Source organism: Mobula birostris, chromosome 5, assembly GCF_030028105.1.
Source record: "Mobula birostris isolate sMobBir1 chromosome 5, sMobBir1.hap1, whole genome shotgun sequence".
NCBI lineage: Eukaryota > Metazoa > Chordata > Chondrichthyes > Myliobatiformes > Myliobatidae > Mobula > Mobula birostris.
Genome location: NC_092374.1, coordinates 113,129,793 through 113,155,467, shown reverse-complemented (window position 1 = coordinate 113,155,467; position 25,675 = coordinate 113,129,793). Strand labels below are relative to the sequence as shown.

The following is a 25,675-nucleotide window of genomic DNA, read 5'->3' as shown; positions in this document are numbered from 1 at the left end:
TCCAAGCTATCCCCATCTCTTCGAGATGTATGAAAATGTCTTTACTACATTTTCACCTTCCTCCCTCATCTTCTTCCAACACATTCAGGATTGTATCAGCACCTCTTCCCACTTTCAAACAGAACTCAGGATTCCATTATCATGGCTGTCAGTATTTACCCAGCTCTTTCATGTGATCCCTTCTTGATTTCCTCTCCACTTTCATCTCAGGAAATAGTTAAGTTAGTGATAATCAACCCATATAAGCTGACAGATATCTTGTTTACACCACCACCCACTACCTACCAATTTCCCAGTTCCTTATGATCAGATTCTTTATATCAATGCTTCTGATTGTATTCCTTTCTTCTTAATTGTGACTTGCCCTACACCATAATTGAAATGCTTCTCAACTGCATTTCTGGTATCTCTTCTGCAAAGCAGAATAAGCACAGGATTTCCCTTGTTCTCACCTTCCACCTTTTCATCAATTCATTCTCTGTAATGTTCATCACCTTTAGAGGTGAAGGCACAACGAAATATTTTTCCCTCCATTTTCAGAACTCTACTGCAACCATTTCCCCCACATTGTCCAAACACCCTTTTGTCTTGGCATCATACAACTACAGAAGATACAGTATGTACCCGAAAATTTCAAAATACAGAATAAAATTTGTTCTCATGGAATTTGTGAAAAAAACAAGATAAATTAGCAAATTTTTCAACTCACATTTCTTGAAGTGCGCAGACAACACATCTTCACACAATGGAAAAATTCTCAAATTCTCTTCACTCCTTCCCTGTTTCTGCAGCTTAAATATTCAAGCTTTCTAACTTTGCTGAGTGGCGTGGAAAGGCCATTGACACAAAACATTGACCAATTCTGCCTCCACAAATGCTGTGTGATCTGCTGAAGCACATCAGTATTTTCTGGTTTTATTTTGGATATCCCAGCATCTGAGAGTTCTGGCTTTTCAATAAGAGGTAACCACATCATTTCCTTAAACAATGCTCCAAAATTATCCCACAGTGTTTTTAAATACATACTGGGTACAGAATTTCCCTGTAATGTATGAAATAAAACCCACTGGCTATCCTTCAACGCATCCAACAATATTCAAGCTAAGTATCTTACAATGCAATCTTGCAAGTTTACTACAAAAAGTACATCAAAAATGGAATAAAATTATTTTTATGAATTATGCAAGTAACACGGGTTCAGCAATGTTCCAAGCACAAAGATCTTTAGGCTCAGTGGAAAACCATTTCCTCTTGTGTTTCAAACACTCATTTTAAATGTAACAGATATGCCAATGACTCATTATTGCAAATATACCACTGTGAATGACAAGTTGCAGACATCAGGAAATTACAAAGGATGTAAACTCACACATCTTTTTGGAAAACTTTGAGCTTTTTATTACCAGCTTTAAATTATAAGGCCCAGAGGGTGGAGAGTCTTCAGCTATTTTGTCATACAAGCAAGGAATGGATAAACCTCGAGACAAGATTTCAAATATATATATTACTTCAAAAGGTGTCTGAAAACATAATTTGGAATTTGCCTAAAATGATTTTTCTGCACATTCGTTTTGTAGTAATCATTTTGCCCCTTCAAAGTAGTAGAATTGTATAAATCCATGCATGAAATTAACAGAAGTACAAAATGCATCTTCTGTCTAGTTTCTTTTTTTCTTTTTAATGTAGGTTTCGTTGTACAACTTTACAGCAAAATAAAATACAACAATTTGTACTTTAATAAGGCAAAAGCTACATCTGTTGAGTCGAATTCCCATTCCAAGTATTATTTTCATCATCTGCATCATCTTCTCTCCGCAGTCTGTATATTTTTCCCTCCCTCTTGAAGTCCTCTCCACGTTTCTCAAGGAGTCTCCTCCTTCTCACTTCCCTGAGAATACAAAACAGGAAGTCTGAACAAATGGATAACCCCAAACACACACCTGCAAAAAAAACCTGTACATTTGAGAACAGTCACAACTACTTCCGATTAACATAAACAAGTCGAAGCCAGACACACTCACCGATTAAAAGTTAGACAAGTTTTCAATGCACCAAGCTAACCTACCAAAACGAACCCTAGATGTAAAATGCAACTAGACAGCAAATGGAAAAACATTACGCTGAATAGGGAATTCTTTATCTCAATGGAGAGCAGTGAAAAGTACACCAGAATAAAGAGAATAAATTATGACAAGTCCTGTCACTGGGTGAAGAGGTTTCACTGTCAATGATAGTATCATACAGAAGAGATTCAAGAATTTGGACACACTTTAGGAATAGGATTTGAGGTGAAATGGGAAGATTTCCCCTTTTCACTCTCCAGTTCTTGCTTACAATAACCAGGTAGATATTGCCTTCTACACACATTTTCATCAGGCAAAAAAAAACCACCAAGGTACATCCATCCATCCCTTCATGCCCCACTGGTTCATTCCCTTACATTTCAGTGGCAGAAGTCAGATCTAATTTCACAAAGGTAAATTCTCAAATGTGGGAAATTCAGATTAGGTGGAGCCCCTGGTTGTGTTCCAAAACCATGCACCGTTAGCTGGCACTGGTCATTCCCACATCAATGCCAGCCTCCCTGCAACTTGAATGCAGGAAAATCAGGGCTACAAAGGAGGCCACCTCCCTTTCACTGGATAACCTTGACAACAGGAATACATAGATCCAGATGTTATTATTGATTATACCTCAGCCTCCCAGAACATAATAAGCTCATTGCTAAACTCTTGGGTCCTGGCTATAAAACTGTCTCTTAGGCTTTCTCACTGGCAGATCACAGTTGCTTACAACTGGTATCAGCCACCCTGACTCTCAACACATGGTGCTCCCAGGTTATGTGCTCAGTGCTCAGCTCCACTTCTATAGACTAATGATTGTGTGGCCGTCCCCCTCTTCTAGTTTGAAAGTGACATTACTGTTACAGACTCAATGAACAACAATGACAGGGATTACAGGAAAGAGATTACAAACCTTTTGTCATGATGTCAGAACAACCTAGCTCTTTACATCAGCACGAAGACCTATGAAAGAGGAAGTAGTGTGTGTTTGTGAAGACAACACTCTCTTTATCAGTGGAGCTGCTGCAAAGATGGTTGACAGCTTCGTGTTCCTAGGCATCCACATTACCAAAAACCTCTCCAGGTCCCTCAGACTGATCAGGTGATCAAGAAATCACATCAGCGTATGTACTCTTTTAGGGACGCAAGAAGATTCAGCTGGTCTATGAGGATTCTGTTCAACTTCTACAGATGCACTATGGAAAGTATCCTGACAGAGTACATTTCAGGCTGATATGGCAACTGTGCATTTCTGGACTGTTGGAACCTAGAGAGTGGTAAACACTGCCCGGTTCATCACATTCTTTCATCCTGCCATTCTTCATGGTATAGTCAAAGATGCCTGTCACCTTGGCCATTTCTTTTCTCTCATCTGCCGTCTGGGAGAAGATACAGGAGCTTGAAAGCCCATCTGACCAGTCTCAAGGACAGCTTTCCCGCACTGCTATATACCAGCCAAGTCATCTCTTTCACATCCCCTTCTCAGTGGTGCCACCATATTCTTGAACCTTTAATTCTGCCTCTTCCAATATTGTTACTTTACAATCAGAATCAGTTTTATTATCACTGAATTATAATTTGTTGTTTTGTGGCCGTAGTGTGCAAAGTTTTAAGTTTGTGAACCAGCACTAAAATGCCATCTAGAATCCTCAACTATTTAGCTCATACGGATTTTTTAAAAAATACAAATTTTTAAAGATATCTGCAAAAAAATGTCTGTTGCTTAGCTATCCTTAATATGCATGCTTCCAACAGTTTTTTCAAGGATGATTTCCCCAATTGAATTTCAAATTTAGTACAGGGTAGCATATGTGCAATACGAGCAGATACAGGCACAAGATAAGGAAGTTATACATCAATAAACAACTACTGCATCTGAAGTCCTATTTAAAGTTCATGCTAAAGAAGCTACTCCATTTTGTATTTTATTTTTTTCAGTTTTTCTTTAAACAAGAAGATTTGTAATCTCGTGGCTTTAATTCTTTTAACTTTAAGTTACCCTCACTTCAAGGCATGTGAAGCTGAAAGCATCAACTTTCATGAAGGATGTATATTTTTCTGAATATTTGAGTTGGGACAAACTTAGAAAACACTTGAATTGTTTTATTCACAAAGATTTGAGTGTCATGGGCGAGGCTGGAATTTATTTTGCATCCCTCATTGCCATTTAGATGATGGTGAGTTGCTCCCTTAAATTCTCATACCACCAGGTTCAAGAACAGCTACTTGAACCAACTGGCAAAACTCTGATCAATATAGTTAAGCAACACTATGACCGCCTTGCACTAAAATAGACTGTTTTTCATGTTCTAATTATGTTCTTTCTTGTAAAAAGTGTTTCTGTTTTATGTTTTAATGTTTTCTTGTGAATGCTGCTAATATAACATTATGTTGCCGGGCTACAAATTTGTTATACTAAACTGTGATACTACTTTTTTTCATTTCACCTGTGCATACATGCACTTATGCACATGGCAATAACCTTGGATTTGACTTTGTACTATGGGGTAGAGATTTCAGGATTAAACCCAGCAACGGAGGAACAAATGATATTAAATCAGATTGGTATCGGGTAACTCAGGGTTTGTGCAAGTGGCGATGTTCCCATTCACTTACTCATATTTTTCTCTGTGGTAGAGGTTGTATGTGAGGAAGGTGCTGGATGTATTCTTGGCAAGTACTCTGCAGTGTATTTTGAGGATTGTAAACACTGCAAGCAAACAACAAGGGTGGCAGAAAGAACAAATGCACAGTGTAGGGCACTGGGTGCTTATCAAGGAAGTTTGACCTAGATATTGTCTGCCATCAAGCAGGCAAGTGTAAAGTAATCCATCACACACTTGACTTGTGTATCATGCATACTGAAAAAGCTTTGGGGAGCAAGGTCAGAAGTAGCTCGCTACAGTCTCTGACTTAATCATACAGACCATTTTTACCCAGAAGACCAATGCACCAGAACAGAATGACTTGGGCAGAACCTTAGACAGTGACTTTAAAGAGAGATGGAATTGGTGATTAGGAATAGAGTTTGTGGCAGACCTTCAAAAAAAAAAAAAAGGCCTTGTACTGCCAGACATTTAATTCAACAAAATATTGTTTATCCAATGTCAAATACCCATTAAGCAGAATGAACAAATCAGGAAGGCAGAGGGATTGAGAAGCAATTAGCTATATCTGGCTCAAGTCAGCATAAATGTGGGAAGTAGTGCAGTGGTTCTGGATGTTGCTGTGGGAAATGACACATGATAGGTGACCAAAAGATAGATCCTTGGGGGAATTCAGTATCAACACTGAGAAGAAAGAAGACACTGTAGTTGATTTTCTCAGCAATACCATAAGACACAGGAGCAAAATTAGGCCATTCAGCCCATCAAGTCTGATCCACCATTCCATCACAGCTGATTTATTATCTCTCTCAACCCTAATCTCCTGCCTTTGATGCCGACTATCAACAACCTTTCAGCCTTTGCTTTAAATATACCCAAATGACTTGGCCTCCATAGCCATTTGTGGCAATAAATTCCATAGGTTTGCTACTCTCCAGCTAAATAAATTCCTCCTTATTTCTGCCCTCTGGTCCTAGACTCCCCCACTATAGGAACCATCCTCTCCATGTCTGCTCTATCAAAGTCTTTTAATAGTCGATAGAAGAATGAGAGGGTTTCTCTTTGAAACCTAAACAATAGTAATTACAGGCTCAGAGCCATCAAATGCTTCTCATACATTAACCATTTCACTCCCGGAATTATTCTCATTAACCTCCTCTGGACCCTCTCCAATGCTAGAACATCTTTTCTTAGATGAGGGGCCAACACTGCTCACAATACTCCAGGTAAGGCCTTATAAAGCCGCAGCATTACATCAATGCTTTTATATTCTGGTCCTCTTGAAATGAAAGTTAACATTGCACATGCCTTCCTTACCACCAACTCAACATGCAAGTTAACCTCAGGGAATCCTGCACAAGGACTTCCAACATCTCTTTGGACCTCGGATTTTTGAAATTTTCTCCGTTTAGAAAAATGTCTACTCTTTTGCTTCTTCTACCAAAGTGCATGACCATACACTTACCTACACTGTATGTTCTCCCCATGACTGCAATGGTTTCCTCCGGTGCTCCTGTTTCCTCCCACAGTCCAAAGACGTACCAGCTGGTAGGTTAATTGGTCATTGTGAACTGTCCTGTGATTAGGCTAGGGTTATATCAGGGGCTGATGGGCAGTGTGACGTGAAGGACCAGAGGGCCCATTTCCCACTGTATGTCAATAAATAAATAAAGATTCCATCTGTCATTTCTTTGTCCATTCTTCCACTCCTTTCAATGACTTCCTCCTTTCTCAACACCATATGCCCCTTTAACTATCTCCATCTCATCTGCAGATCTGGCTACAAAGTCACCAATTCCAGCATCCAAATCATTGTTATATAACATGAAAGGAAGCAGTCCCAACACTGACCCTGCGGAATACCAACAGTCACCAGCAACCAGTGAGAAAAGTCTCCCTTTATTCCCATTCTTTGCCTCCAGCCAGCCAATCTTCTGTCCATGCTATACCTTTCCTGTAATACCACTGATTCTTATCTTGTTCAGCACCCTCATGTGTGGCACCTTGTCAAAGGCCTTCTGAAAATCCAAGTACACAACACCCACTGACTCTTTGTCTATTCTGCTTGTGATTTCCTCAAAGAATTACAAAAGATTTGTCATGCTGACTTTGGGCTATTTTATCATGTGCCTCCAAGAATCCTGAAACCTCATCCTTAATAAAGAACTCCAATATCTTCCTAACGACTGAAGTCAGCTAACTGGCTTATTTCCCAATCTTCCTTAAAATTACAAATGCCTCTCCATTCTTTAAGCAGGGTGACTTGACACTTTGGAATGGTGACACAAGGATTGTCACTAACTTGACACAAGGATTGTCCACAATCAATGGACAATACAAGAGGGGCACAGGAGAAGAGTGGCCGAATATCTTACTGTGGCTTTGATACATGCTATTTCAATCATATGTAGGTAAAATTTAAACATGAGTTTTCTACCTTCAGGACAGAATGAAGAAGAAAAAAAAAATCAGAAGACTAAAACAGGATACAATCTTTGGAAAAGTTTAAAGGATAGGATGAGAAAAAGGAACAAATGTAAGAGCTGATCAGCTGGTCTTATTAAAGAAATCCATGAACTGAAGTTTTGCAGGAGCAGTTGGACTGAGGAAGTTAGGATAAAACTAACTTTTAAAATGTACATGCATCATAAATAAAAAAAAATCCATAGTATTTTCAAAACTACTCTCATTTTAACAAAATAAGTTGGAACATAAAACCAAGATAAATATTACATTTCTTTCAAGGGAAAGTTCATGCTGTGCTACCTGTCTGTATCTGATACAACAGATGGTGTTGTTCTAGGCGTTTCTGGTTGAGCTGGACTGGCAGTTCCTCCAGATGATCTTCGTGTAGAATCACCAGATAGATAATTGTTGAGAAATCTCCAAATAGCAATAACAGGGTAAAATAATGTGCTCAAGAAAGTCCACAACCCTCCTTCTGAGGATGGTACTATTGATGATGTAGACCTTCCTCCCTATGAAAGATAAATACATCAGTTTATATCTCCAGCCATTTCATGGTTTAGGGTGTGATTAAGATTTTACATAGTGTGCTGTCTCTACATTGTATATTTTGTATAATATTGTCTTACATTCATTCCAAAAGAGATCAATACCCACCTTGATACCCTGTAAACAATTTTAGAAACCTAAATTCACTTCCTACTATGAACATTAATAATTAAATATTTGTTTTTATTTTGTACGTTTTACTATTGTACTTTCACCATGTCAAAAGATTATTTTTGAATAAAAATGTGAACATGATTTCCTATCCAGTTAGATAGATTTCAGTCCATGTCCTGAACATTGTTTAGCATCCCTTGTCCTTTAACTTTGCCCTTAAAGTACTACATTTAAGTGTAATGCCATGGTTAAGATTTTTACTGCTAATGCTGTCGGGTATTTCATTTAGTAGCTTTCTGTAGAAGCAGTGTGCCTTGCTGATGAAGGGGCTGTGGTGTTCAACTTAGGAATGTTGTGTCAGCCAATCAGGATGGTGGAATTTGGAAAAGTTTCTAGAGAAAGCTGGGCAGAGAGAGATTTGAGAAGAAAGTGTGGTTCATGGGTGTTTTTTGGTGGGAGCTGCAGAAGGGACAGGAGGGAAGATGGCTGAGGATGCTGTGGGAAGGAGCGTCCCCACTGAACAAGGTGCTTTGCACAGATGAATGGCTCCAAGGAGGAAGGGCCAATGCCCCAGAGACACGCGATTGCAAGGATTGTTTCGTGAGTTGAAGGGGTCCAAGATGGGAAGTTCTACCGATGATTGGTGATGAGAATTCAGCATGCGAGTTAAAAGCAACTCTACTATAAGCTCCAACTTTATGTGTACATTTGGACTAGGTTAACTGTTATGGGCTCTTTTATTTTGTCCCCCCTTTTCTTTTTCCTACGGTTTCATAAAGCTGAAATTTGTAAACATTCTCTTTATAAGTTTATGCAATGTATCATCTATTATTTCTTGCCGACCGGCAATTGTGTATGGGCAGTATTTACACAGCATTAGCTCAAATAGAGGTTTCTCTAATCAGATCATCATGACATTCCTGTTTGGCTGAACACCAGATCATATCAACCCTGGACGTATATCATTTATGAAAGGTGGCCTTGTCACCGCCGAGTCCCGTGGCTGTTAACGAGCCAGCAACAAGCCAAGTTTCCATACGAGCCTGGGGGTGGGTTTCATTGGAAACAGAAACACTACGTGCTTCACACTGCATGGAGAAAGTGAGACGGAGGGTGGGGGGGTAAAGAAAAAGATATTCATGTACATACTGGGATTAGGATGATTGAGGCATTCGGAACCAACTCCAGCTCAGTCAATGTTTTCTTATAATCGTCCTTTGTAAATTGTTTTCTTGGAAACGTTATTGCCAATTCAAAATTTCCGTATTTACCACCAACTCGCTGCAAAAAAAAAAACACGATTTAAGTCAGCCATGCAGAATTGTGCATAATGTCTCAATCCTGAAGAGCTAGGTAACTACTTCTCTAGGCTAATGATAACAGCAATAAAAGTGTTTCTTTGACAGATCCACTATACATATATATTTTAAACTAATTAAAGACGTAGAGACATGGCAACAGAACAACTGTATTAGTACATGCTTCAAAAGTAAATGCATACGTAGTGGTTTATCAGGTACACTTTTAATAAATTCAGGTTTCAAGATGAGATTGACATAGCTCTATTTGTCACATGTACATTGAAAAATTTACAGTGAAACGCATTGTTTTGCATCAACAACCACAATCTGAGGATGTTCTGGAGGCAGCCCACAACTGTTGCCATGTTTTTGATGCCAACGTAGCAAGCTCACAATGTACTGACACTAATCCGTACATCATTGGAATGTAGGAAGAAACCCATATGCTGACTGTTATGTTACACTGCCATCCTTTAAAATGCTTTTCTTTAAAATAAATTCTTCAAAAGCAAGACAGCTCATTGATATTTTGATCTGATTATTCTAGGCCAAACTATCATTACTTCTTTGATTAACTTCATGAAAAATAGTACTTCGAAGAACCTACAGAATCAAGTTTTAGATTTTGAGGTCCAAGGGAGAAGCCATCAATAAAACTAAATATATAAATAATAAACACGTCTTCAGATGAATCTGGTGAGACTGACAAACTGAAACTAGGATAGCTGCTTTACTCAACATGCTCCAGTACATATGGAAGGGTATACGAGTACAGCTTCAAACAAAGATCGTAATTCAGAAGATCTATTATCCTCTTACCGATTCAGCAAACTCCCTCGCTTCTTCTAAACTGGCATCTGGTGAGAATTGGTTTGTAAAGGAAGATCCATCAGGGAGTCGAAACTGGATTCGGCACACTTTACTACAAGAATGAAGGTAACATTTGAAACAATGTGAGTAACTATAAATACTTTTAATACGATTCCAAATACAGCCACAATGATTCTAAATATGCAATAATCATGATAGTAGGACATTTAATCTGGCTTTAAATATTTTATAAAAGAGGCCAAATCTTTAAAGTTAAATTAATTCAGCAACCGATTTGATATCCTCAAAAAAAATCAGGTACAAAGAATGGAGAACATTCAGAGTTACACGTGAAACAAATTTCATTTGGTAATTAATGAGTATGCATCAAATGCCTTTAAATAATTTCCGTGACATTTTTCAACCCTTACAATTTAGCAATTAATAATTACAATGGATTAGTTTTTACAGCTTAGAGATATCTAAAAAAATCTGTTACAACTTCTTAAATGATCGAAGAAAGATCAGAAGCTACTAAAAATCAAGAACTAATTTCCTTCTCTTTGGGTTCCATATCAGAAAGTGAGAGACTGGGTATTGCTAAGCACATTTGCCAACCATCCAAGCCCCTCCACTATCTATAAAGTTACGCACATTAGAAATATGGCAGAATACTTTCTATTTGTCTGCGATGACTGCTGCACTATCAACACTTTTAACAGTCAACAAAGGTTATAACACTACAGTTCAGCAGCACTTCCCCTTCAAGTTAAACATCCACTGCATCTGTCATGCATTATAGGAATTAGCTAATGTTTCTTTAAAACCAACTCCTAATGTTGCAGTTTCCCTCACTTGAAAGAATAAGGATAGCAGACATGTGGAATCATGGAGACGCCCTTCAAGTCACTCATGCTCACCTGGAAATACATCCTCTTCACATTTGCTGAGATAAAGCCCTGGAACACTACACAACAGCACTGCATTACCTTTCTCTGGTGGACTTCCACTCCCCCTTCAAACCCACTGGTCTTTTTTTAACTGAGACTGGGGTGGGGGGTGCGGTGCAGGATCCTGTCCTCCAGCTTTAACTTTAAAGTCAAGGGGAGTGTGTGGAAGACAAGAAATGGATGATTCCACCTCTATTGGAGACATGCCTTTTGCACACAAACTGCTGAAGTTCAAGGAGGTAAATCATCATCCTCTCAAAAGCAAGCAAGAATGGGTAATGAAAGTCTGACTTGCTATCAACTCCGGTATATAAACAAGTTCAAATATCTAACATAAATCATTTTAAAACAAATCACACACACATATAAATATTGCTTTTCTGTAGTGAGCCAATAAATTGAATATTTTGGTTTAAAATCTCATTTGTTGCCATTGTACAAGGGTACATGTGTTCTTGTGTTTAACAGTTTCTTGTATATGGTTTTGTCTTAGCATCCCACCATACGTACTCTGTATGCAATTATGCTGAATAAATGGGTATGTAATTATGATGATAACATCTTCTCTACTTTACCATAAAAGTCTAATCTTCCTTCCCTTTCTATTTCCCTGATGATATCTGTAGCTTCCTTCAAACTGATCCTTTCTAAGTGTGACAGATTTGTAGTATGATGTACGGCATCTGAAGTCAAATGCAAGAACTGCACAGCACTTGTACTTTGAAGAGAGTGTTTCTCAGGGTGATGAAAAAAATAAGAGAAGGAAGAAGGAAAGAGTGAATAAACAACCATTTAAGAAGAAAGTTTCTTAGAGAAAGCAATCCAAATTATTTCCTGAATGAACAAAATGGAAAATGCCCTCATGAATGGAAAGACAAAATCAAATTTTCAATATTTAAAAACAAGTTGGCTGCAAATCAGATTCAAAAACATGTGGTATAATCCCTTAATGAAATTAAGAAGCACCGAGACTGAAGATAATTATTTTTGAAGTGTTTTGTTAAATGATATACCTTCTTTCAATATTAAGAGCTTTCTTCTTGGCTTCTTCTGCAGCCTGCCTTTCCAGCTCAGATGCTCTCTTAGCTGCTTCAGCTTCCTCCTTTGTTTTTGCATAGCGCGCAGCTCTCTCTGCACGATCCTATGAAGGAATAGTTCAAAAATTTTAAATTATAAAGGTTAAATTGAACACAATTCTATATCTTATGTCAATGGGAAGCCATCATTTGTGCAAACACCAAGCCATGGCAGGTATCTAGCAGTTTGTTTTTAATATTGATTGTAGGTTTCACAGGTTGAGCCAGTGTGTAACTGCCCATCCTGCATTACTTTGAACTATCATTGTGGTGGTGGTAGTGACTGCCTTCTTGAACTGCTGCAAACCTTGAGCCCCAGAGATGAGAAAGCTGATTTGAAGGATTAACTTATTCTTAAAATAGCTTTAAGTATTCTTCCAATATTTATGATTAAGTTACTTGGCAAATTACAAAGTAAGTACATAGACAAACTTGTTGATTTTAAGATACAGGACCAGTCTCAAGTGACTCCGTTAATCACCTGTCTCAATGAAAGGAAGTCATGCCCCGTCACATCAAAAGTCAAAGTCGAGTTTAGTATCACACACACAAGTATGTGCACGCAGCAGTGCAAAAAGCTTATATGCAGCAGCATGACAGGCACATAGCATCAGATGCACAGCATCCACAAGAAAAAAATCAATTCTGCAAGAAGGAACACAGGAGTTTATTTCAGTGCAAAGTAATCAAGGTGGTCACAGTATCGCTAAACTCTAAGTGGAATCAGGGTAGGCACAATGGGCTGAATGGCCTAATTCCCGTCCTATGTCTTATAGAACTTAACGCAGACAAATGTTGCACTTTGGGAGGATAAACCAGGGTAGGACATACACAGAGTGCGGTAGAACAGGGAGATCTAAGAATACAGATTCATAATTCCTTGAACATGGTGTCACAGATAAGAGTTCAGCGAGCACAGACCTACAGCAATTAAAAGCTCCTTATACATTAACCCTGTCATTCCCAGGACCCTCTCCAATGCCAGCATATCCTTCCTTAGATAAGATATGAACTGACCAATGCCTCATAAAGCCTCAGCATTACATCCTTGCTTTTTTTATTCTAGACCTCTCAAAATGATTGATAACATTCCATTAGCTTTCTATACCATTGACTTAACCTGCTAGTTAAACTTTAGGGAATCCTGCACAAGTAGATAGGGTTCATGCCTTATTTAAGGATCATGAGGACAGGACAACTCTAAGGTCAGCACTAGCTGCGCTCTCCTGTGCCATCAGGAAGGCAAAGTGTGAGTATGCACAGAAAATCCAGACACCTTTGTAACACCAGGGACACATGACACATGTAGCAAGGTATACAAACTATAACCAATTAAAAATATAGCCTGTGTGTCAACGACAGCAACCCCTCTCTTCCTGATAAGCTGAATGCATTCTATGCACGATTTGACCAATTGAATGATGTGACATCGAGGAAAGCTCCTCAATTCCTGAGGAACAGGCACCTTACCTGGCTGCAGCTGAGGTGAGTGGGACCCTAGCCAGCCAATGGACCTGGTCGGGTGCTGAGGGACTGCGAGGCTCAGCTAAGAGGCTTGAACGTGCATCTTTAATATCTGTCTGAAACAGTCCACTGTCCCTGCAGGCTTCAAGGCAGCCACCATCATTCCTGTGCCCAAGAGAGCAATGGTAACTGGTCTAAATGATTATTGCCCAGTGGCACTGACTTCAACCGTGAAGTATTTTGAGTGGCTGATAATGAATCATATAAAACCCCACCTTCCAGCTACATTGGACACTTTTCAGTTTGCCTTCTGCTCAAACCGGTCCACTGATGATGCCTGGTACATCAGGATGTTGTTCACTGATTTCAGCTCCGTGTTTAACACGATCATCCCTCAGAGGCTCATGGTAAACTGTCCTCATTGGGACTCAACACCCCTCTCTGGAACTGGGTCTTGGACTTCTTGATGGAAAGACCCCAGCCGGCCTGAGTTGGCAGCAACATCTCAAACTCTATCACACTGAGTGTTGGTGTCCCCCCAGGGCTGTGTGCTCAGTCAACTGCTATTCACGCTGCTGACTCAAGACTGCACTGCCAGATCCAGCTCCAATCACATCATCAGGTTCAGTGATGACACTGCAGTAGGTGGCATCATCAGCAACAATGATGAGTTGGCATACAGAGAGGAGGAGCTGGTGAAACGAGGCAAGAACAATCCAAGTCTCAACGTGGACAAGAGATAACTGTGGACTTCAGGAACGCATAGATTGACTACTCTCCACTACACATCACTGCCTCTTTCATGCAAAGTCAAGAGCACACAGTTCCTTGGTGTGCACTTAGCGTACAATCTAACCTGGATCCACAGCACCTCCTCACTACTCAGGAAGTCACAGCAGAGTCTACACTTTCTGAGGAGATTGAGCCATGCAAGGCCTCATTCCAGCAACTTTCTACAGGAGCACCACTGAGGGTGTCTTGCCTGCCTACGTCATACAGAAGCTGCAAGACCCTACAAAGGACAGTAAAAACCATCAAGAGGACCAATAGGGGAGGGTCTCCCTAGCCCCTATTTGTGACATTTACTGGGAACGTTGCAGATGAAGGGCCTAAAGCATTGTTGAGAATCCCTACCACCTATCCCACAAACAAGGAGGAGGTACAGAATCATCAGGACTAGGAATGGAGGACTGGGTAACAACTTCACCACTCAGGCTGTAAGAATAATGAATAGCCTGCACCACCGAGGTCTTGTCACTAGGACAATGAGCAGTTTACTGTACTGTGATTTATTCCACGCATTTTATAAACTTATTTATACTCTAATATTTTGGTTTATGTACTGTGTGTGACATGTTGTGTGGTGCACCATGGTCTGGAGGAACATTGTTTCATTTGGTTGTACACAAGTAGTCAGATGACATTAAACTTGAACTTGGGTAAATGCAAGCAGGCTTTTTCTACTGAAATTGCGTGAGACTAGAACTTAACGTCACAGGTTCAGAGCGAAAAATTAAATATTTAAGGGGAACTTCTTCACTCAGAGGGTGGTGCAAGTGTGGAATGAGTTGCCAGCAGAAGTGGTGGATGCCGGTTCAATTTCAGCATTTAAATGAAGTTTGGATATGTACACGAATGGGAGGAGTGGGAGAGGCTATGGTCCAGGTGCAGCATTTTATATTAGTGTAGCCCCCCCCCCCCGGCCACCCTCAGGGTCGCTCGGCTCGCTGTCGTCTAGGGAAACAGCCCTTGGCCCCGGCAAACTGGGTAATAGTTTGTGTGGATGCTGTGTGAGGTACCCTACCCCGCCCAAATAACAGACAATACACCAGATACGATTAAATGATTTACAGTTTTTAGATATTACTGGAACTATATAATTAATAGAGAATAAATATAAAAGGAAAATAAAAGGCGCCACACTTATCAAAGTTCAATCTCTTCGTGCACAAAACAGTTGCAGCTCAAAGACCTTCTTCTTCACCCTGCAACCCTTCGGACCACCTCGACTGGCCGCCTGGGACCAACAACGGTGATTGACCAGATGCTCCACCCTAGTCCGTCTCTGTCTCCTCGCCGAACGCCCTCCTCGGGGTCTGACCCCGTTAGCGGATATCACAGCACCTCGTCCATCCTGTCTCGCTCTCCCTTCTCCCCCAAAACCCCGCACATACAGTATCTTCAAATACACCAAAACCATAACAACTATCCCAATTGGTTAATAGCACCCTCTTAACACACTCTAAAAACAAGCTGCTAGCGCAAACTTTCTCAGCGTTTAACACAACAAAGCCGCATTCCCCAGATTAACATAACAAAGACGCCATTTTAATTAGCCTCCACAGTAACATAAAAGTCGAAACCCCTTTACATTGGTAATGTAAAATGCTGCAAGTCTGTTTCCCTTACTTACTGGAAAGACAGATGGCAGGGGAGCAAGGACGAGACCTCAAGCCGTGGGCTTGTCTGTTGCAGCAGTTCAGACGAGGAGACGTTGGAGATGGTGTAGCATGGCATCCATGCTGTGTTTAGGGCTGGCTCCTGTCATCCATGTTCGTTTGGTGGAAGATAAGCTGGATTGTGTGCATGCGTGTACATTCATCTGAGAACTACTTGTTTTTGCCATTAACACCCATGTACAGGAAATGTCGCTCAGGGACTTGGGCAATTTACATTTTTGTGCGACCGTATGCTTACATGTGCTTTGTGATGCATACAACTGTTGGTACTGTATTTTGCACCTAGGCCCTGGAGGAACACTGTATTCATGTATGGTGGAATCACAATTAAACTTGAACTTGAGGCGAGGGCGATGGAACCAGGCACAATAACAGTTTGGCACAGACTAGAAGGGCCAAGGAGCCTATTTCTATGCTGTAGTACTCTGTGACTCATTACTTCAGTTATAAGCATGGTCTGAAAACATCATGAGAATGTTCCTGACCAAAGACTTCATTAGTAATTGAACGCCTTCCCTCAAATGGCATGTTTCTGGTTTCCCATCCCCAAAAGTATTGACATTTCAAAGCTAAGATATTAAACAAGACTTGTGATCTCAAAAACACCTACCAGGGCTATCTGTTGTCTAATTCTTTCTCGTGCTAAACGCTCCTCTTCTTTATCGCGGCTTCTTTCCTCAAGCATTCTCTTCGTTCTGTCTTCCTCTTGCTTTCTCTTGAACTCTGTCATTTCCTTGCCTAATTTTCTTCGTTCAACTTCAACTTTAATTTCATTCTGAAAGAAACAGTGTTTTTGAAGTACACTTTGATTAATTCGGTTAGTAATGGAGATTTATTTCAGCATTTTCTCTAAGAGCTGAATCAAGTCCCTTGATGGAAGGGCTGCCTAGCAATGGCTATTCCCATGGTTACTGCAATGTAATTTTTCTTTATGAATGCCCCAAAATATAAACTACTTTCATAAGCTATAAATAGAAAATTCAGCCCTAAGACAGTATTACAAGCAATTAGAATAAAGGACATCTTAATTGCTCTGCAGTCACTATCCATCATCTCACAACACTACTCTCAGAACATTTGATCAATTCTGTTACCTTGGTTGTTACATCATTTACAAAGGTTTGTTGTTCCATTTAAATTTAGATTGCTTATTAAATTAAGACAAACAGAAGTATACAGTTAAATAAACATAAAACTATCAAATTAGAATCTGCATACAAAAGAGCATAATCAATTCTTCATGTGAACTATGGTAATATTTCTATTATATATTCTCAATTGTTTCGCTGAAAACAATTTCAGTTGTTCAGTCTCCAAGAAGTTAGTTTTAAAATATTTTGCATTGGCCAGTATAAAAGAAAATACTTTAATAAATCTCTCTTAGAATCAATGGAATAGCTTTGAATATTTTATTCTAAAGTGACAGTAAATAAACAATAACTTTACTTCCCTCAACCTATCCAGAGGGGGAAAAAAATCACTTTAAGATATGTTGTTGTTTTACCTGTAAGTATATTGCTTTTGCAGATTGCACAGTTGCAGTAAAACTATGATACTCTTGCATGCTTAGGGTTCTAATGAAGCTGGGCTGACAAGTTTTCCAAATTATTCAGTTACTCCCTATGAATAGCCTGGCACATTTTAAATTGATTTAATGTTAGATGCTAATCAGTATTGTAATAAATTTTCCATTGAATTTGCTAAATTTATTGGAAGGGTGGGAAAGGAACATGAAACAAAGAATCCCAGCGGGTAGGCAGTGAACATTGGGAACTCTTCATAATTCGCTGATTATCAGAATTAATGTATTAGATTTGTATTGCGCTAAAATATCAGAAACAGTTTAAGCTAAAATAAACTTTTTCAATTAATAAAGGCTCATGGAATTCTTGTTTAGTGATACTTAATAAACATTATTTAGTCTCCAAATGCAATAAAAATACAAACACACATAGATAAAGTTGTAAATCATATACAGTAAAGATTTACCATTGCTTCTTCCTCCTTTTTCTGTTCCCTTCGTTCTTCAAGCTTCTTAGTGAGTCTGGCACCAAATAAAAAGTTAACCTTATTCCTGTATTTGCTCTGAATCATCACGCAGACATCTTGCAACAAATGTAGATGATTGAAAAAATACACGAATAGCTTCAAACCTGAGGGCTCAAATTTCTATGAAATCTTTGAAAACTAAACCAAGTATTAGCTTTGCATTTAAGAAATATCTTAGGAATGAAAATTCCAATAAATAAAAAGCATTAAACAAACATCCAATAATAAGCAAACTTGAGCATCAGTGAATTGATTTCCCAATGCAGATATTTAGAAATACCTTTCAACTCGAGTGTTAAAGTCCTCCTCCTCCTCCTCCTGAGATTTTGCAGAAACTTCATCATTATTTGAAGTGACTATATTAGAGGGACCGGCATGATCTGAAAGATCTTTATTTACAAGAGGTTCTGGGAAAGAATGTAATAAATATTTAGCCATATTCAAACAGAAGGATATTGCAAAAGAATCTGCAAAATTTCATTATTTGAACACCATTTTTAAATTTTTCATTTTGCTAGTTGATTCGTCTCCACTTTTTCTGAAGGCAGTAGAGTGGAGAGATTGCTGCTTACCTGCCCATGCATCATGCTGCTTATTTCAGTGTGACCCTGGGCAGAGCCTTTTGCTACAGGAATCCCTTTGAGCACACTGCTTCAGCAGAAAAGGCCAGCAACACCAAAAACAGCTTTGATAGTTGGTGAGGCCCTGTCTCCAGCATATCAGCTACCAAACCAGTTGTGGTTTGCGACCATCTTAGATAGTCAACAAATCATCCCATACAATTTCTTTTACCCTTAGAACAAATTATCTAATCTGGTTGTATTAATCTTCCCATGGGATTAACTCCAAACCCTGCTTCTTGTGAGCTCAGCAAAACTAATCCAAGATAATTCGAAATTAGAGTTACTTCTTAGCTAACCTGATAATAATTATTACACTACCTGCCTCTTTTACAAAAAGTTAACAAGTACAAATGTAATATTGTGTAAAGGGCTCCACAGCTCCCCAAATTTATAAGTATTAAACAAAACTTTGATATGTGGTGAAGAGTATACCGACTGGCTATTTCTCAGCCTGGTATGGAAGCGCCAATACCTCCGAATGGAAAATCCTTCGGAAAGACACTGCCCAGTCCATCACAGGTAAAGCCCTCCCCACCACTGAGCACAACTACACACAGAATTGCCGCAGGAATGCAGTGTCCATCATCAGGGACCCCACCACCACCCAAGTTCATGCTCTCTTCTCACTGTTGCCATCAGGATGAAGGTACAGGAGCCTCAGGACTCACAACAACAGATTCAGGAACAGTTATTATCCCTCAACCATCAGGCTATTGAAACAAATGGGGACAGCCACTCAACTTCACTCACCCCATCACTGAAATGTTCCTACAACCTATGCAGTCACTTTAAAGGATTCTACATCTCATGCTCTCGTTATTTATTTATTTAATTTATTAAATTTATTTTGTATTTCCACAGTTTGTTGCCTTTTGCACACTTGTTTCCATCCTGTTGTGTGCAGTGTTTCACTAATTCTAATATGGTTATTGGATTTATTAAGTATGCCAGCAAGAAAACAAATGTCAGGGTTGTATCTGGTGACAGATATATACACTTTGATTTTAAAATTACTTTGAACTTTGATATTTTGTAAAGAAACCCACCCCACTGATACCAACTTCTTTTTCATTCTTTAGCCAGGTACAAGCAATTCTGCAAGTCGCATAAGCACATGGGGACACAAGCAACACACACACACACAAATGGGGAACACATCAAGTTTCTTCTCCATTGATCCCAAAGACAGTGACCCACAGGCATCCACGCTCGTCTACTGTAATATGACAGGTGAGATTTTCCCTTTTTTAAAGTTTCTAAATTATTCAGTTCAGTATTACCACATACAATATGAAAGTTAAAAGATTAATCAACTATGCACAAAACTGTACTTTCTAGATTCAAAAAAACATACATTCTAATTCTATTTTGCATGGTGTAATGCTCTTCCATACAAAATAATGTAGTTTCTCATTTACCAATCCATAGGAGATTCATTGAAAGGTAATCGTTGGTAAAGGTTTCACATTTATTAGAACATAGAACAGTATGGCACAGGAACAAGCCCTTTGGCCCACAACCTTGTGCGGAACCAAATAAACAAATTACCAACTAATTTCTTATGCCTAGTCAATGTCCATATCCTTCCATTCTCCTCACATCTATGTACCTATCTAAATATGTCTTAAAAGTTGCTGGTATATCTGCTACCACCCAAGGCAGCACATTCCAGATACCCAGCACTCTGTGTAAAAAAACAACCTTCTTTTTATATAGATTATGAGGACACCCAGTCCCCTTTTATTGTTATTTAGTAATGCATGCATTAAGAAATGATACAATGTTCCTCCAGAATGATATCACAGAAACACAAGACAAACCGACTGAAAAACTGACAAAAACCACATAATTATAACATATAGTTCCAACAGTGCAAAGCAATACCGTAATTTGATTAAGAACAGACCATGGGCACGGTAAATAAAAGACTCAAAGTCTCTCAAAAGTTCCATCATCTCATGCAGACGGTAGAAGGAAGAAAAAAAAACTCTCCCTGCCATGAACCTCCAGCGCCCCAAACTTGCCAATGCAGTACCCTGGAAGCACCCGACCACAGCCGACTCTTGAGTCCGTCCGAAAACTTTGAGCCTCCGACCAGCCCTCCGACACCAAGCACCGAGCACCATCTCTGCCGAGCGCTTCGACCGCGGCCCCGGCCCCGGCAATAGGCAAAGCCGAGGATTTAGGGCCTTCCTCTCCAGAGATTCTGGATCGTACAGTAGCAGCGGCAGCAAAGCGGGCATTTCAGAAGTTTCTCCAGATGTTCCTCCATGCTCCTCACGACTGTCTCCATCAAATCAGGATTGTGCATGGCTTCCTACTTACAAATACGATATCATTTCGGAGCGGCCACATGCACCGCCATCTTCTCCTCCCCCTTACTTGCCTCTTGCATTTCCTTTAAAATTAACCCTCTCACCTTGAATGCATGCTCTCTGGTATTAGACATTTCAACCTTGGAGAACGATACTGTCTACTCCATCGGTGCCTTTCATAACCCTCTATCAGATCTTTGCTTTTGACAAGGTCCCACACAGGAGATTAGTGTGCAAACTTAAAGCACACGGTATTGGGGGTATGGTATTGATGTGAATAGAGAATTGGTTGACAGACAGGAAACAAAGAGTGGGAATAAACGGGACCTTTTCAGAATGGCAGGCAGTGACTAGTGGGGTACTGCACGGCTCAGTGCTGGGACCCCAGTTGTTTACAATATATATTAATGACTTAGATAAGGGAATTAAATGCAGCATCTCCAAGTTTGCGGATGACACGAAGCTGGGTGACAGTGTTAGCTGTGAGGAAGATGCTAAGAGGATGCAGGGTGACTTGGATAGGTTAGGTGAGTGGGCAAATTCATGGCAGATGCAATTTAATGTGGATAAATGTGAAGTCATCCACTTTGGTGGCAAAAACAGGAAAACAGATTATTATCTGAATGGTGGCCGATTAGGAAAAGGGGAGGTGCAACGAGACCTGGGTGTCATTATACAACAGTCATTGAAAGTGGGCATGCAGGTACAGCAGGCGGTGAAAAAGGTGAATGGTATGCTGGCATTCATAGCAAGAGGATTCGAGTACAGGAGCAGGGAGGTACTACAGCAGTTGTACAAGGCCTTGGTGAGACCACACCTAGAGTACTGTGTGCAGTTTTGGTCCCCTAATCTGAGGAAAGACATCCTTGCCATAGAGGGAGTGCAAAGAAGGTTCACCAGATTGATTCCTGGGATGGCAGGACTTTCATATGATGAAAGACTGGATCGACTAGGCTTATACTCGTTGGAATTTAGAAGATTGAGGGGGGATCTTATTGAAATGTATAAAATCCTAAAGGGATTGGAAAGGCTAGATGCAGGAAGATTGTTCCCGATGTTGGGGAAGTCCAGAATGAGGGGTCACAGTTTGAGGATTAAGGGGAAGCCTTTTAGGACCGAGATTAGGAAAAACTTCTTCACACAGACGGTGGTGAATCTGTAGAATTGTCTGCCACAGGAAACAGCTGAGGCCAGTTCATTGGCTATATTTAAGAGGGAGTTAGATATGGCCCTTGTGGCTAAAGGGATCAGGGGGTATGGAGGGAAGGCTGGTACAGGGTTCTGAGTTGGATGATCAGCCATGATCATACTGAATGGCGGTGCAGGCTCAAAGGGCCGAATGGCCTACTCCTGCACCTATTTTCTATGTTTCTATCGCTCCTCAGTCTCTGCTGCATTAGGGAAAACAACTCAAGTTTGTCCAATCTCTTGTTATAGCATATGCCCTCTAATCCAGCCAGTATCTCTTCTGCATCCTCTCCAAAGCCTCGACGTTACTCATAGAACCTACCTACATCTTTTTGAATCCTGGTCAGCTCTTCACAAATGAAGTTTCTTAATACCCTTGTGACATCAGTAAACTGAGCAGCCATACCTCTGGTGCTCTGATCTTTGAACTAAAGCATAATCTCCTTTGTTTTATTCTTACCTGAGAGGCAATATTCACTCAGTCAGTTCCATGTACAACATGGAAAAAGGCTATTCTTCCCAATTCATCCACGTCAACCAGTGGAGACCCTTCCGTTTTAACCCAATCACCCAGCACTTGGACTATAACTTAAGTGAATTCAATGTTTGAGATACTTAAATATGGTCAGTAAGCCATTCTGTCAGATGAAGAATACCAGCACCTGCAACTCTGTGGGTGAAGAAGATCCCCCTCACGTCTGCTCTGAATCTCTCCGCACTAACTTAAACCGATGCCTTCCAGTTTCATTTACTTCTGAAATGGGTAAGTTTGCTACAGTCTACTTTATGTACATTCCTTATGATTTTGTGTACCTTGGTGCTGCACTGGAAAGTTGTGCTTTCAAGTTTCAAGTGGTATCATGTGATTCGTAAACTTATTCCTCAAAGGCAAAAATGTTCGAAATGAAATTATACACTTAATTCCTGAAAACGACACAGGATTCTTCTGGCAATTTTTAAAGTATTAATGAATTTAAATTTTAATAACACAAAATGTCAAACCATTTTCTGAAAATACTTGAAGCTCACAATCTTGCTGATGCTTGAAGATTTGAAATGGTGAAAATTATATTCCCCAGTTAAATGATAAGATTTCATTCCTCATGCAACAGTCAATAATATGTTTCTCCTTTACCTTTTGATCTTTCTTTAAGCTCTTCTGAGGCCATTGTTTCTGTTGTTCTTGTAGTTAGCGTGCCTGGCTCATTAGATTGAACAGCTTCTGGAACCTCGCTTGTAGAAACATGGCAGCAACCAAAATGGTTTTCCTGGTTGTTACCTGCTGCCACATTCTTTTGTCTATGCATCTAACAGTAAGTAAAACATAAGAACATAAGAAAATAGGTGCAAGAGTAGACCCTCAAGCTGTTCCATCATTATGGTCACACAGCCGTTCTGCTCCAAGCTTCATCTCATCTCCTCTGCCGGTTTCCTGATCTTTCAATAATGTACTGTCTTTACTTCTTCTTTAAATGTTCTAGCTTCCACAACCCATTGGGATTCCAGAGACCTTCTACTAGAAACTTTAAATGACTCTCCCAAATTGCAATCATCAATGAACTGGACACTGACAACTCACACTCGTTCCTCAATCACACTGTTTTTATTTGTGCACAAGGAGAACAGCCTGGACTCCGTCACCACACTGTATGCTCAGTGACCTGAGTTCAGAAGGGCCGTACAAGAGTTAGGCTTTCAAGGGACACGTTCAGCCTGGGTGACTGCACAATGTCTACACAAGATGTCTTAGTGAGCTTTCACACAGAGAAAAGCTGTACAAAGCGTCTGTGCACTGTTTGGTAAGCACACATTTTAACCCTTGTTTTGCCACAATTTCCACAAAATGCTGTAACTATGTCTCTTTTACTACTGGAAGTACCTCAACATCTTCCTTGCCATGCCCCCAAGGATTTTATAACAGTCTCTATGTTTGAAAAAAGATCACTTCAAACTCTTCTAAACTCCAAGGTACACAGACCTTATTTCTTTAGCCAATCATGAGGAATGTTCAAATTCAAGTTCCAGTTTAATTATAATTTAACCGTACGTGAATAAAGTCAAGCGAAATGTGTTCTTCTGGGGCCAAGATGCAAAACATATGACCAACAGCAAACTGCACATAACACATATGGTTATGATTTCAGAGAAACATTCAGTCACAAAGAAAAAAATATAGCCCAAGTCCGAGTGACATGACTATAGATCGTTCTAAAGCACCAACAGGAAGGGGCCTGCCCCCAACCTAGCACTATTCCAGTGGGCTCAGTAGAGGCCCTCTCTCTCCCCCCAGGCAGCAGCAATAGGCCACTGCATCCAAGGCCACCCAGTGGCAGAGGCCTACTCCTCGCCACAATTAAAGCAACACAACTCCGCCAATGAACGGACTTGCAGTATTGTATGTTACCAATGCCCAATAGGGTCTTGAAATCCCAATAAAAACATCCAAGTTAATCACTTGCTCCATTTGTTGGATCGTGCACCATCTTGGCATAACATTGTGTATTGTCGATGCACTGTCGCCGGGACTTGTTGCGTATTAAGTTCATCTCCATTACTACTGAGCAACTCACTGATGGGATAGCCCTGCTATACTTGATGTTCTTCGTATCCAGCAGTGACTTGTGTTTGCAAAAAAGAACAAATGCACCTTTGATTGGACCCTGTGCGGCTGTTGCGTCTGAGCATGCCACCATCCTAATGGAAAATCTTCTCATCCCAGGAGTTAGGCCAGTGAATGCCTTTCTGACCATTTCCATTACTAGAATAGCCTTTCTAATGCATGTTACTCCAGGTGTGGCCTCACCAGCACCTTTGCGTAATTGTAACAATACTCATTTCCAAACTTCAGTCCTCTTCTAACAAAGACCACATGCTTTCCAAATTGTGATCCACAGAGGACATCCTTCTGTACTTGACTAATCTGCAATCTGCTCTTTTGATTTTGATAACAGTTTGCCTTCAGATGCCTCCAAAGTGCATAACCTCATTTATCTAATTCAACTCCATTTTTGCCTACTCAGTCAGGCATTCAACATCCAGTTGTAGCCCTAATAAACATGTCCTCCTACCTACTTTTGTATAATTGCTCAACAAGGATATCCTATAGTTTGCCTGTTCTTCCAGGCCATTAATCTAAATATGTCAACTCAATTTGGAATGAACACATAAGATTTTAACAGAAAAAGAACTTCTGAAAAAGTTTGATTTTAAAATGTCAGACAACGAATGCTGTCAGACTTGGCCCAGTGCAGCACGAAAGCACCAGAGTCTAGTGGTCCAGAGCTTAAATTCATTCTTGAGATTTCAGTGCAAAATAGGGATGACAATTTATGAGAAAAGAAATGCTGCAGTTATAAAGTAGCATTATTTTGAATGAGAGGGAGCCCTTGTTTGTCCCTACAGGCAAGTCCTATAAAAATCACATTCAACACCAGGAAGCATCACAGCTTCAATCCATATCTTTTTCAACCATCTTTTTTTCTGTCTCATTATGCCATCAAATTAAATATTGCATTTGTAGTATTTCCCTATATTATTGGAGCTGCAAGAAATTTTATAGTATCTTAAGGCTTCAAAGGCACTCCTGAAATTAATTTTTCTGTTTTCAGAAATAAATCATCTTAGAAAACAATTACATTAATG

At 39.9% G+C, this 25,675-nt stretch overlaps 1 protein-coding gene across 1 annotated transcript in view; it reads right to left on the bottom strand.

Moving 5' to 3' along the window:
- Positions 1-1,328: 1,328 nt before the first annotated feature.
- The window catches only part of ubxn4 (UBX domain protein 4), a 43,777-nt gene continuing 19,430 nt past the window's right edge, over positions 1,329-25,675 (bottom strand). Inside the window, exons 5-13 of the mRNA XM_072258585.1 lie at positions 23,169-23,340; positions 18,188-18,314; positions 17,848-17,902; positions 16,469-16,633; positions 11,873-12,000; positions 9,919-10,021; positions 8,948-9,079; positions 7,436-7,647; positions 1,329-1,888 (exon numbers count right to left, since the gene is read on the bottom strand). Of these exons, the coding sequence (XP_072114686.1) occupies positions 1,750-1,888; positions 7,436-7,647; positions 8,948-9,079; positions 9,919-10,021; positions 11,873-12,000; positions 16,469-16,633; positions 17,848-17,902; positions 18,188-18,314; positions 23,169-23,340 (1,233 nt within the window). The 3' untranslated portion in view covers positions 1,329-1,749. The remainder of the gene's footprint in view (positions 1,889-7,435; positions 7,648-8,947; positions 9,080-9,918; positions 10,022-11,872; positions 12,001-16,468; positions 16,634-17,847; positions 17,903-18,187; positions 18,315-23,168; positions 23,341-25,675) is intronic.